At 43.0% G+C, this 12,907-nt stretch overlaps 1 protein-coding gene across 3 annotated transcripts in view; it reads right to left on the reverse strand.

Moving 5' to 3' along the window:
• LOC149311279 (kelch-like protein 32) overlaps positions 1–12,907 on the reverse strand; it is a 94,561-nt gene that overhangs the window by 42,313 nt on the left and 39,341 nt on the right. For all 3 annotated transcript variants that reach the window (XM_089528531.1, XM_089528532.1, XM_089528533.1), the window contains one exon: positions 9,957–10,055. In XM_089528531.1, the coding sequence (XP_089384657.1) occupies positions 9,957–10,055 (99 nt within the window). The remainder of the gene's footprint in view (positions 1–9,956; positions 10,056–12,907) is intronic.

Consider the following 12,907-nt stretch of genomic DNA (forward strand, 5'->3'; position numbering starts at 1 on the left):
GTCAAAACTCGGCAAGCATCTAACGCTCATCTGAAGATGAACTTATTCTTTTCCGAGCTTAACCTCTCTTTGAAGCTTTTGGTTGAGAAACAAGATTTAAAACAGGAAGGCTACTTGTTCTTCAGAGATGTCTATTAACAGGGATAAAATCCAATTTAAAATTTTTTGCATGTGGGTGGGAAGGATTGAAGAAACTGAAATAAAATATTCCTCCATTTCTTTCCCAGAGCTAAAGGGGCTACATGCATCTGGTAGTCATATTTCTATTCTCTCACATTAGAGCAGCAAGTCTCCTCTTTCAGGTCACGTCTCCGACATAAAAGTGCTAAACTAATGCCGTTTAATGACAAATTAATGTCCATGAATAAAAAATACACCTCTAATAGCATAGAGTAATTTGCCATTACAATATCATCATTGGACATGCCCCTGGTTTAATACGATGTATTTAATTCATAACTTAATGAGTGATATATAAAAAGAGAGAGATGAACCCTGCAATTACATTTATGTGAGTCTGTCACCTTATTTGTAAAACCTTAGAGTCATTTACATTCAAATTAGAACAAATGAGTGATTTCACAAAGTGCAATGATAAATGACCACTGCTGCACAAGACAGGGCTGTATTTCCTGTGAAACCGTTAACAGTTTCCCATTATTTGTTAAAAATTACAATGCATATTGCCCAGTGTTGTGTGAATAATGACTTTTTTACTGATTAGGTCACACGACTAATATGGAGCAAAATAAATAATTTCTTTCCTTCTCTCCCACCCACCCCCCAACTTTGAATTCTTTAATTTATTCACCTTAGTGGATTCACACTGCCACCTACTGCCTAATGTTGAGTACTGTGGGAATACCTTTCAGTGTCATTGAAACCAAGACATTCAGGCATTTAAAAATCTGTATTTGATTGCTTTAGAATCCAATGCTTCTGCCCAGTAAGTAACTTCTCTCACCTGAAATACTGGGGGCCATTAGCAACTAGTTACTCAGCATTATAAGCAACTCATTGTACTTGTCAAATGAAAAACAAATTGAGTGGTTAAAAAAAATATGTTGCATACACGTCATTGTTATTCAGTCCAGATCAGTATAAAGGACAGCAAGAAGTATTTACCTGAGGTGACTGGTCAAATGTATATTTCATCATTTAATACAATATACCACCACCAGAAATCAAGCATCACCAGCAAATAGCACTTTTTCTAATCCAACTCTTGTCTCTCTTTGACTTCTTTTTTAAAAGTGACAGGCAAAGGGGAGAATGACAAACCCTGTGAAATATGAAAGTTGAAGGAATTGCTTCAGGGCAAGACCTGTCCCAAAGATTCCACTTGACCTATGACTCTAAAGCCTGTATAGTATGATTTCTGGTACCCTGAAATGTTGTCAGAGATGTGTATGTTTGTGTAAAACTATTATTTTTAATTGGGGCCTTTAATTTTTGTTGAACATTAGTAGAAGGCAAGCTATAAATACTGCAAAACAGATACAGAAAATGTGAAGTTGAAGGCTTTCATGGCTCGCATCCATAGTTTTTTGTGGGGTTTTCAGGCTATGTGGCCATGTATTCCTGGTGAAACGTCAGGAATAAACTCTTCTAGAACATGGCCACACAGCCCGAAAACCCCACAAAAAACTATAGATATAGAAAATGTATTAAAGTAATGATAATTATTTTTATATGGCCACCCACTGGAAATGCTCTGGTGTGATGACCACTGCTTAATAAACAGCCCTAAAGGGTGAGATGGTGGCCATATTAAGACATCATCTTAACCAACTGTTTAGGGCAGGGGTGAGCAACTTGTTACCTCATAGCCTTATCTCATGAAGACCTCAGATTAATTTCAGAAGCATCTACAAAAGTGGAGTATTCAGACCTCTCTTTCCTTCTCCAGCAGGTCACCTTTGAGAAAGGAAAGTGAGAGAAAGGGGTGTGTGGCTCTGCCCTTGTCAGCCAGTGGCTTCAGCTGGTGTGTGGCCCCAAACCAGATCTTTTGAATGTAAGAGGAGGCTGCCTACCCCTGGTTTTTTGTTTGTTTGTTTGTTTGCTCCTTTTAATCATTCCTGATTTTGGACACCGTAAGGTGAACCTGTCACAGAGGTTTCTCAGCAAGTTTTGTTCAGAAGGGACTTATTATTGCCTTCGAGGCTGAGGTTTGCCCAAGGTGACCCAGTGGGTTTCCATGGCTGAATGGGGATTCAAAACCTGGTCTCACAGAGTTCTAGTCCAGCACTTAAACCGCTATATCACAATGGATGTCCCCTTGCTCTAGCATGAGAATGTATTGCATTGGGTTTATGGCTTGCATGCTTCTCCTTGCCTCTGGTCCTTTTGAAAATAATGTCAGCCCATGTAGACTTCAGGACTGTAATGCTACACTGCTAAGAAGATGGACATTTTTGCACATGTGTCCCGGAGATGTCATATCTGTCTACAGTACAATAATTCTGGGTTGCATCCCACATGGAGTTGTGTAACATGCTCAACATGGGGCTGGCTCCAAAAACTGTTTGGAAACTTCAACAGGTCCAAACTGCCAATCAGAGTTGCTTATAGGTAACATGCAATTCACCTGTTGCAAAAGACAGACTGGCTACTGGTCCATTACCAGGTATAATTCAATGTGCTGGTTATGACCTATAAAGCCCTATATGGGTTGGGTCCTGACTATGTGAAAGAATGTATCTCTTTTAATATTCTTGAGGGAGTATTTTTTTTTCTTGGCCTCCACTACTGTCAGAGGCACAAATAGTGAAGATGCATGAGAGGGTCTTCTCAATGGCTGCTTCCAGCTGTGAAACTCCCTCTCTCACAGTAGGTTGGGCTTGCTCCCTTTCTGCTCTCCTTCTGCTGTCATGCAAAGACTTGTTTATTTTGGTTGCTGTTTGTGAGTCATTTTTAATGGGTAAGAGAGTGCTATAATTTTACTTGTATAGTTATGTTTAAAATACATTTAAGCTGTTTTAAGTTAGCTATTTTTATACAATATATTATTTGTTTTTATTGTTTTTAATTATTTTTTTAACTGCAATGTATTTTAATCTATATAAATTGTCTTGGGTTCCATATTGTGGGGGAAGTAGCATACCAATAAAATAAATACATGTTAAACTGTGTATTTGTTTAAGAAATAGCCTTGTAGTAACTCATTGTTGTAGAAGAGGATTGTTGTGGAACAGTCCAGTGGCTCTTCTGATACATCCATGATTGCTTTGGTCCTATAGGGTGGCAATTGGAGTAGATCTGATGCTGCATTTGTAGATTGTGCTATTTGGTGTGCTTTGTTCTTCTCTAATAATCAGTATTTATGTTACAAAGTACCTGTGTGCTGAGTGCTGATCCAAGGCTTGGAAACTGAGTGAATTCTCTGTCCTGTAACTCACCGGCAGGGAAGACATTACAAGCCTAACTATGCAGACTTCAGAGGCATCATAATCTAACCCCCAGTGTTTCATCAGTGTTTCTAACAGAAACCCATGGGAAGAAAACCACAACACTTTTTAGCACTCTTGTTATTTGCCAGTTACAACAAAGTGATGAAAAGAGAACATCTTGCTGCAGTTATTACTTCTTCCTAAAACACAACATCAGTGTACCCTAGAGTGGTTTTGCTATATTTCTCTACAGCTGTTTCTTTATAAATTCCTATCCTAAGAGATAAGGATAAGGAAACCCTGGAAACTTTCCTAGTACATCACTAAATATTTAAATGAAACCATCAGGAAATCAACATCATAAACATTTATGTATACATAAGAAGTTTATGAAATGAATGAACTATAATCCAGAGAATAACAGAAGCATTATCATCAGGATTAAAAGTGTATCTTTTAAAAATGGACAAGAAAAAAGTCTTTGCACATTGACAAACATTCTAAAGATATTTTTTGTGGGTTTTTCTGGCTATGTGGCCATGTTTCTGACATTTTGCCAGCATCTGTGGCATTCTCTGAAGATGGAATGAACTCTTCTAGAACATGGCCACATAGCCCCCAAAACCCACAAAAAACTATAGATGCCAGCCATGAAAGCCTTCAACTTCACATTCTAAAGATAGTGTCTCTCAACTAAGGTGACTCTCATTCTGGCAGACATCTGCTTGCTCATTTCAGATGACTGGATCACTCTATAAAAGTGCTTATGGGAGGGCACATATGCTGACAGGCAAACTAGGAGGCTTCTAAGCTTTGAAGAATGTGAAAGATTAAACATATATTTTGAATTGGTCTTGGAAACAAATTAAAATCCAGGACATCTGTCATTGTTGTTGGTGCTGCTGCTGCTGCTGTGTACCCTCAAGTTATTTCTGATTTATGGCAACCCTAACCCTAACCTATCATGGGTTTTCCTGACAAAATTTGTTCAGAAAGGTTTTTAATGAGGCTGAGAGAGGGTCACCCAGAGGGTTTCCCTAGCTATTTAAACTACCTAGGGTAGAAGCGTCCAGAGCCTCCGTGGACTATGTTAAACTGGATCAGTTTGAGTTGGTGAGTACCGAGGATGTGGACAAGATCCTCGGAAGTGTTCGGAAAACGACCTGCTCTCTCGATCCCTGCCCCTCGTGGTTAGCGGCCCAGGGGGGACCGGCAGTAACATTATTGTTACGCCGGATAATTAATTCATCTTTGAGGGATGGGCAATTTCCATCGGATCTTAAATTGGCCATCGTAAAACCGATCCTAAAAAAGCCCTCCCTCGACCCCCTGGTACATAATAATTACCGGCCAGTTTCGCTGCTACCATTTTTGGGAAAGGTGATCGAGAGGGCGGTTGCCATCCAGCTTCAGGCGGTCTTGGATGAAACGGATTATCTGGACCCATTTCAAACTGGCTTCCGGGCGGGCTACGGGGTTGAGACGGCCATGGTCGCCTTGGTCGATGATCTCCGTCTGGGCATTGACGGGGGAAGCGTGTCCCTGCTGGTGCTCTTGGACATCTCAGCGGCTTTCGATACCATAGACCATGGTATCCTTCTGGGACGCCTGGCAGAGGTGGGAATCGGGGGCACTGCGCTCCAGTGGTTCCGGTCCTACCTCTCTGGGAGGTCCCAGATGGTGCAGCTGGGAGACGTGTGCTCCGATGAGAGGCCCCTTAAAACTGGGGTCCCTCAAGGAGCTATTCTGTCTCCCATGCTATTTAACATTTACATGAAACCGCTGGGAGAGATCATCCGGAGACATGGGGCGCGGGGTTATCAGTACGCTGATGACACCCAAATCATTTTCTCTATGTCTCCGACTGATGCAGTGACTGGGGATGGCGTCTCTCCTCTCGCGGCCTGTCTGGAGTCAGTAATGGGCTGGATGAGGGAAAACCGACTCAAGCTGAATCCAGAGAAAACGGAGGTACTAGTGATAGGTTCCCCTGGCCCAGGAATGGCGGTGGTTCCACCTGTCCTGAACGGGGTCACGCTCCCTGTGAAGGACTCTGTGCGCAGTCTGGGGGTGCTCCTTGATTCGTCGCTTCACCTGACTGCTCAGGTGAACGCGACGGTCAAGAGCACCTGTTATCAGCTCCGGCTGATTCGCCAGCTGCGCCCATACCTGGCCCAGAGGGATCTAGAAACTGTTGTACACGCTCTGGTAACTTCGAGATTGGACTTCTGCAACGCACTCTACATGGGGCAACCCTTATACCAAACTCGGAAACTGCAGATGGTGCAGAACATGGCAGCCCGGCTGGTCACTGGTGCTCCCAGGACCAGCCATATAACACCGGTCTTAAAGGACCTCCATTGGCTGCCCATCTGTTTCCGAGCTCAATATAAGGCGTTGGTAATTACCTATAAAGCCCTAAATGGCTTGGGCCCAGGATACCTAAAGGACCGCCTCTCCCCGTATATTCCGCCTCGCACCCTCAGATCGACTGGGCAGCAGCTATTGAAGGTGCCTGGGGCTAGGTTAGCCTCCACTTCGCGGAGGACGTTCTCCACAGCTGCCCCAGCCCTTTGGAATGCGCTGCCCATTGAGCTCCGCTCGTCTACCACCCTGGCCCAATTTAGGAAGGACTTAAAAACCTTCCTTTTTCAACAGGCATTCCCCAAATAGATATCCTGTGGGCCTCCCTCCTCTTTTCGTGGCCAAGAGGTTGGGTCATGGGGCTTTTTTAATCTTTTAATTTTTTTCCTCTACTGTAGGATTGTGTATTGGATGTTTTTATTGTATTCTTATTGTAATTTTTATTGAAATTGTTTGCTTTTACTGTTGTGAGCCGCCCTGATCGAAGGAAGGGCGGCATAGAAATAAAATTTATTATTATTATTATTATTATGAATAAAGGACAGGGAGAACAGCTTCAAGGCTTTGAAACACCTGAAATTTTGTGTGAACTTGTTTATCTTGGAGATATTTGGGGGTGCAAAACTGAGCACAGTGGACCCTTGGTATCCACTGGGGTTTGGTTCCAGCCACCTCCTCCCCACCCCATGGTTACCAAAATCCATGGATACTCAAGTCCTATTCAATATAATGGCACAGTAAAGTGGTGTCTCTTATATACAATAGCAAAATCAAGGTTTGCTTTTGGGCTACATGGAGCGGCTTCATACTGCCCCAGCATATTTCACACTGGGACCATGATGACTGCACATGCCAGGTCATAATCCAGGCCACCAGAAGAAGCGGATTCTATCTGCTCCTTCTTAGCTTGGTTCTTCTGGGATGGTGCAGCATCAGCCACATTCGGGCTCATCTGAACAACACACCATCAATTCTACCTGCAGCCGGCACTTTTGGCCCATATGTTTTGGGCCTTAGTTAATTTAAATCTGTCTGGAGCCTGCAGTGCCAAGGTCACTCAGTAGGTGGAAGATAATAATAATAATAATAATAATAATAATAATAATAATTTTTATTTCTATCTTCCCGCTTCTCCCAACGGATTGAAGCGGGATCACAACAAGGTTAAAATTACAATTACAGCATTAAAATAAAAGCATAAAAACATAAAAACACAAGAGTCTAAAAACATTAACAACAATCAATCACGGGGGCAGCTGGTCTCATTCCATACTAGTGGTCTTCATAGTAGGTCAGGCGGATAAGCGCAGCGGAAGAGCTCTGTCTTTACCGCCTTCTTGACGGTTTCCCTGGATGTAACAAGGCGGGTCTCCTCTGGGAGCCCATTCCAAAGTCTAGGGGCAGCTATGCTGAATGCCTTTAGGGAAGTAGAGACATGCTTGGATGATGGTATCTCCAACAAGTTCTTCCCACTTGTTCTAAGAGTGTGGGGCGGATCGTATAGGGAGATGCGATCCCATAAGTAACCCGGACCCAAGCTATGTAGGGCTTTAAAGGTAATAACCAACACCTTGTATTGTGCCCAGAAGCTACTTGGGAGCCAGTGTAGATCTTTCAAGATAGGTGTTATATAGTTAAGTCTCGAAGAGCTAGTGACCAACCTGGCTGCCGCATTTTGCACTAGCTGAAGTTTCCGAACTTGATACAAGGGTAGCCCCATGTAGAGCGCATTACAGAAATCAAGACGAGAGATTACCAGAGCATGAACTACAGCTTCAAGGTCCTTTCGGTTGAGGTAGGGTCACAGTTGGCGTATCAACCGAAGTTGGTACCAAGCACGTCTGGCCGTCGCAGCCACTTTAGATGACAAATGTAAAGACGGATCCAGAAGTACTCCCAAACTGCAAACTTTATCCTCCAGGGGAAGTGTAACCCCATCAAGGAGTGGTGGACAAATTTCCTTCCCCGGACCTAAGGAACCTATGGCAAGTACCTCCGTTTTCTCTGGATTCAGCTTGAGTTTGTTTTTCCTCATCCAGCCCATTACTTACTCAAGGCAGGGGTTCAGAGGGGAGAAGTCATCCTTAGTCACTGTAGCAGTTGAGGACATAGAGAAGCATATTTGGGTGTCATCAGCGTACTGATAACCCCGCGCCCCATGTCTCCGGATGATCTCTACCAGCGGTTTCATGTAAAGGTTAAATAGCATGGGGGACAGAATGGCGCCTTGAGGGACGCGAGATGTCAGCTCTTTTCTAGAAGAGCAACTGTCCCCCCGCCTCACCATCTGGAACCTGCCCGAGAGGTAGGATCGGAGCCACTGAAGCGCAATGCCCCCTATACCCAACTCCCTCAGGCGCTCCAGAAGGATACCATGGTCAATGCTATTGAAAGCCACTGAGATGTCCAAGAGCACTAACAGGGTCACACTTCCCCTGTCTGTGCCCATACGGAGATCATCGATTAAGGCGACCATGGCCATCTCCACTCCATATCCTGCCCTGAAGCCAATTTGAAATGGGTCCAGATAATCGGTTTCATCCAAGACAGCCTGGAGTTGGAAGGCAACTGCCCTCTCGATCACCTTGCCCAAGAATGGTAAAAGGGAGACCGGTCTGTAATTGTTTCTCTCTAGGGGATCTAGGGAGGGCTTTTTTAAAAGCGGTTTAACCACTGCCAATTTTAGCTGTGATGGAAATTTGCCCTCCCTAAAGGGAAGGTTAGATTACCCTAACCATCAGAAAGAAAGATACAGTCAGGCCTCACTTATTCATTTATCCAGTAGGCTTTTAGGCACCACAATGGACTAACTCCCTAGACCAGAGGCGCAGGGAGAGGACACGCTGGGCATGACTGCTGCTTTCATCTTTAGAGCCTCTGAATTCTTTAAGCAGTTAAGGAATAAGGGGAGAGGGAAGAATCATAGAATCATAGAATCGTAGAGTTGGAAGAGACCACTAGGGCCATCCAGTCCAACCCCCTGCCATGCAGGAAATCCAAATCAAAGCATCCCCGACAGATGGCCATCTAGCCTCTGTTTAAAGACCTCCAAGGAAGGAGACTCTATCACCTTCCAAGGAAGTGCATTCCACTGCCGAACAGCCCTTACTGTCAGGAAGTTCCTCCTAATGTTCAGGTGGAATCTCTTTTCCTGTAGCTTGCATCCATTGTTCCGGGTCCTGTTCTCTGGAGCAGCAGAAAACAAGCTTGCTCCCTCCTCAATATGACATCCTTTCAAATATTTAAACAGGGCTATCATATCACCTCTTAACCTTCTTTTCTCCAGGCTAAACATCCCCAGCTCCCTAAGTTGTTCCTCATAGGGCATGGTCTCCAGACCTTTCACCATTTTTGTCGCCCTCCTTTGGACACGCTCCAGTTTCTCAATGTCCTTTTTGAATTGTGGCGCCCAGAACTGGACACAATATTCTAGGTGGGGCCTGACCAAAGCAGAATACAGTGGTACTATTACTTCTCTTGATCTAGACACTATACTTCTATTGATGCAGCCTAAAATAGCATCAGCACCTAAAATAGCAATTTAGGAACAGCCTGCTCTTGTCTGGGAAAATGCATGTCTGAATAAGTGCCAGGACAGAGAGTGATGAAAGCTAGCAATAAAACATGAGAGAGTAAAGAAGAGAAAGAGAAAGCACCAGGGAGAAGCAGGAAAAGGCTCACTTGGATCGGTGAGAAAAGAGAGAGACCACTAAGTGCTACAGGAGAGAAATAACACTAGGTAGCTGGATAATAAAGAGATAAAAACCCACCTTGTTCGTGGAAGGAAGCACAGCTAGGAGAGTAGGAGTAAAAGTACATCAGGACTGGGTAGAGGCTAAGCGGTTTCTAACCTGAGGGAAGTTGGGAAGGTCTTCTAGTATGGCCATTATGCCCAGTGCCAGCAAGTAAACTGGCAGTCTTCAAAAACAGTTGCTTATACAGTGTATTACATTAGCCAAACCTGGTGTGTTTCAGAACATGGATAAATGGGGGCCCCCAAAAAGCCACGTGTTGTAGAAACTGAAAGCTAAAAAAAATGCCAAGAAAAAAACCATTAACAAGATATACTGTCATTTCCATCTTGTCATTGTCATGTAGCTGGAAGTGTTCATCGTAACAACAAATGATCCCATATATAACAGAGATTTAAGAATGAAATTAAGAGTTCTCAGAAATAAGAATTATTAAGTCTCTTATCTTTACCTGGATAAGATAGTGGGAACATAAACTAAGCATCTCCAGAAGCTGCAGGTGACTTCCTGCAGCAAGCACATCCTGGATTACTCCTGGCTCCAACAGAACCTGCATTAGAAAATAAAAAATAATAAAGCTGGTAAAGCATATGCCCTTAAAAGTGCTATGAAAAACACTGGTTTTTGCAGCACTGGATATACAATCTAAAATGTTACATTTGTTTTAAAATACTTGGAAACAAAAATGTAACCAAGTAAGTAGCCAGGATTTTGAGAAGGGGGGGTCCAGACTAAGTGCCACCATTATAATAGGGCTTATAATAGGTGCGGCGGTGCGGCAGCACACGCCATTCATTTTATTCAACGGAAGGGGGGGTCCCAGGGACGTAGCCAGGATTTTAGGAAGGGGGGGGGGGTCCAGACTAAGTGCCACCATTATATTGGGGCTTGGGTGCGGCAGCGCAGCAGCACACATCATTCATTTTTCTAACGGAAGGGGGGGTCCGGACCCCAAGAAGCCCCCCCTTGGCTACATCCCTGATGTAACTACACTTAAAAAGAAGAGCTGACATAGTTGTTTCACCTCACAAAAGGAGGGAGATTCATACTTATAATACCCAAAACTAGTTGTTCTCTGAATGAACTGCCTTATAAGTGGTCAGACCATTAGTCCATCCAGCTCAGTTTGATCTGCACTGATTGATAATGTCTCCCATCCTTGGAGATGCCATGGACATGCTATCTGAGCTATAATCCCCTTCTCCTTGCCACAAGCAGACAATCCTTCAGCATGATGAAGGAAGAATCTCAGGCAAACCAACCACCATTTTCTATGCTCAGCTGGGCATGTGGGGCAGAGGACACAGCTTTTTATCTTCCTTTAATTTATCTTGACACGCTTCCCTCTCCCCACACCCTTGATCCCAATGAAAAGGAAATTAATTAATTAGTTCCAGCACATTTTTTTTCTTGTTTCCATCTTTGTACAAAACCCAGCTTCTTTGAAAAGCCATTGAGTCATCCACATACAGAAAAGTATAAGGCATTTATACCAGTCTTTCAATGATAATTGCTTAGAAAGCCCACAACTGAGCCAATAAGTAGAGTGTACATCACAATATACATAGCTGCACACTTTTCCAAACATTTAAAAAATTAGCAGCCCATTTATATAGGGAATATGATAGTGCATCTCACATCACAGATATATAAAATAAAAACAGCAATACATTAAACACCAGCACAAGTAATATGACGAAGAGATTATGTCCAGATTACTACTGTAAGTGGCCTCAAATTCAAATACTGAAGAAACTAATATAAGTTCAGGACAAGGCAGGCCCAAAATATTTTGTTTTCTGAAGCAGAGCAGTGAATAGTGCCTCCTCCAGAAGTGATAATATCTCAACCTAATCATATACACTGGCATCTGAAGCAGAAAAACCAAAACACTCTCTATCTCCCACCCTCCCTCACATTAAAAAAAACAAAAGGGAAAATCCAGTGAAAGTAAATTAAGCTATTAACCATTTGTTGTCATTTCATGATATCATAAATCAGAAGCTGCTTCTCTTTGCCTAATGACAAGTCCAAGATATGGGAATTGCAGTACATTTTCAGAGATCTCTCAGTCTGGCTCTTTTTTAGTCAGCTTTCCTCAATGGAACAAGGGAGACTGTAACATGACAATCAAGGTCAAGGGTTTCACATGTTCTGGTTAATCAAGGGGACCTCGTGTAGCATTTTAGCTGCCCATACCCCAGGTATGATACATACCTTGTATATGTCATACAGTAAAACTGTAGTTTTAGCAAACACTGATAGGCAGTATCAGTGTAATCAGTATTTTGCGTATGAAAAACAATGGTTATTGAGAATAATCTTTCCAGAGGACTGGAATCACTAGCTTGAAATCATTTAATTTGTGTGTACAAATTATGCTATGGTCATTTAGAGTGCAACTTGGTTATTTCTTTATTATGTGATTTAGATAGAATCCAGAAATCAGAAACATGATACAGTCCAACTATTTATGCCATAGTATGCAACAAAAAACTGAGGTCAAGTAAGCACGGACTTGTTTAAGAAATCTATAGCCCACTGGAAGTATGCATCTAGAACAGAAGAAGGATTAAAATAGAGAAGCTAAAAATATCAATGGCATTCACGTTAAAAGGTTTAACACTGGGGAAACTAAGTCTAATCTTCACCTAGCACCAAAATTAGATGAGTATAGCTGTATGGTAGTCACCTCTCCATGGGGAGAACATTTCAGTTGTGGGATGCCACAATGAAGGCAGGTGTCTCATTCGTTGCCGCCTGGTAGGGGGCCCTGATGACAAGCTAAGTGCACAGGTAGTTTTGGGAAATGGCAATCATTCAGGTGCCCAGATCCCAAGTCATATGGGACTCCTTGAATTGTGCTCAGGAACAAGTGAAGCAGATTCAAGGCCACTGTGTCCTGAACTAAACAATGACTGGCAATCTGTTCATGAGTTATAATGTCCTGCGTCTGTCTTATGATATCTCAACTCGCTTTTTTGGATATAGCATAGGCGAGAATTCTGGTCCAACCATGCAATGATCATAGGCCCTTCATAACCTACATTGTAAACTTCCAGCTTCCCCTGCCCCCAACACAGCCATTTCCAGGTTGTAGGAGACAGATGGGATTATCAGTGATGTATCCAGCTATTTTTCTTCAGTTGGACATGCTGCCAGGACATCATCTGTAGGTACATCCCAGGGGCCCCTGGAGAACCTCGCCAGTGCCTGTTGCAGTCTGTTCAGATAAAAATAGCTTCACACATTGCTGCTGATTGCCTTGCTCTCCAATAATCATGTCCTGGCATTAAATTCTAGCAGCAACAGAAAACTCCTGTACTTTTCTTTAAAAACAAAGGTTAGCAGCCTGACTTTCAATAACAAAAGCATTCCAATTCACATATATGGGCACTGCAT

The sequence above is a fragment of the Sceloporus occidentalis genome, unplaced genomic scaffold, assembly GCF_023333645.1.
Source record: "Sceloporus occidentalis isolate IW3139 unplaced genomic scaffold, rSceOcc1.0.p SCAF_6, whole genome shotgun sequence".
NCBI classification, from domain to species: domain Eukaryota; kingdom Metazoa; phylum Chordata; class Lepidosauria; order Squamata; family Phrynosomatidae; genus Sceloporus; species Sceloporus occidentalis.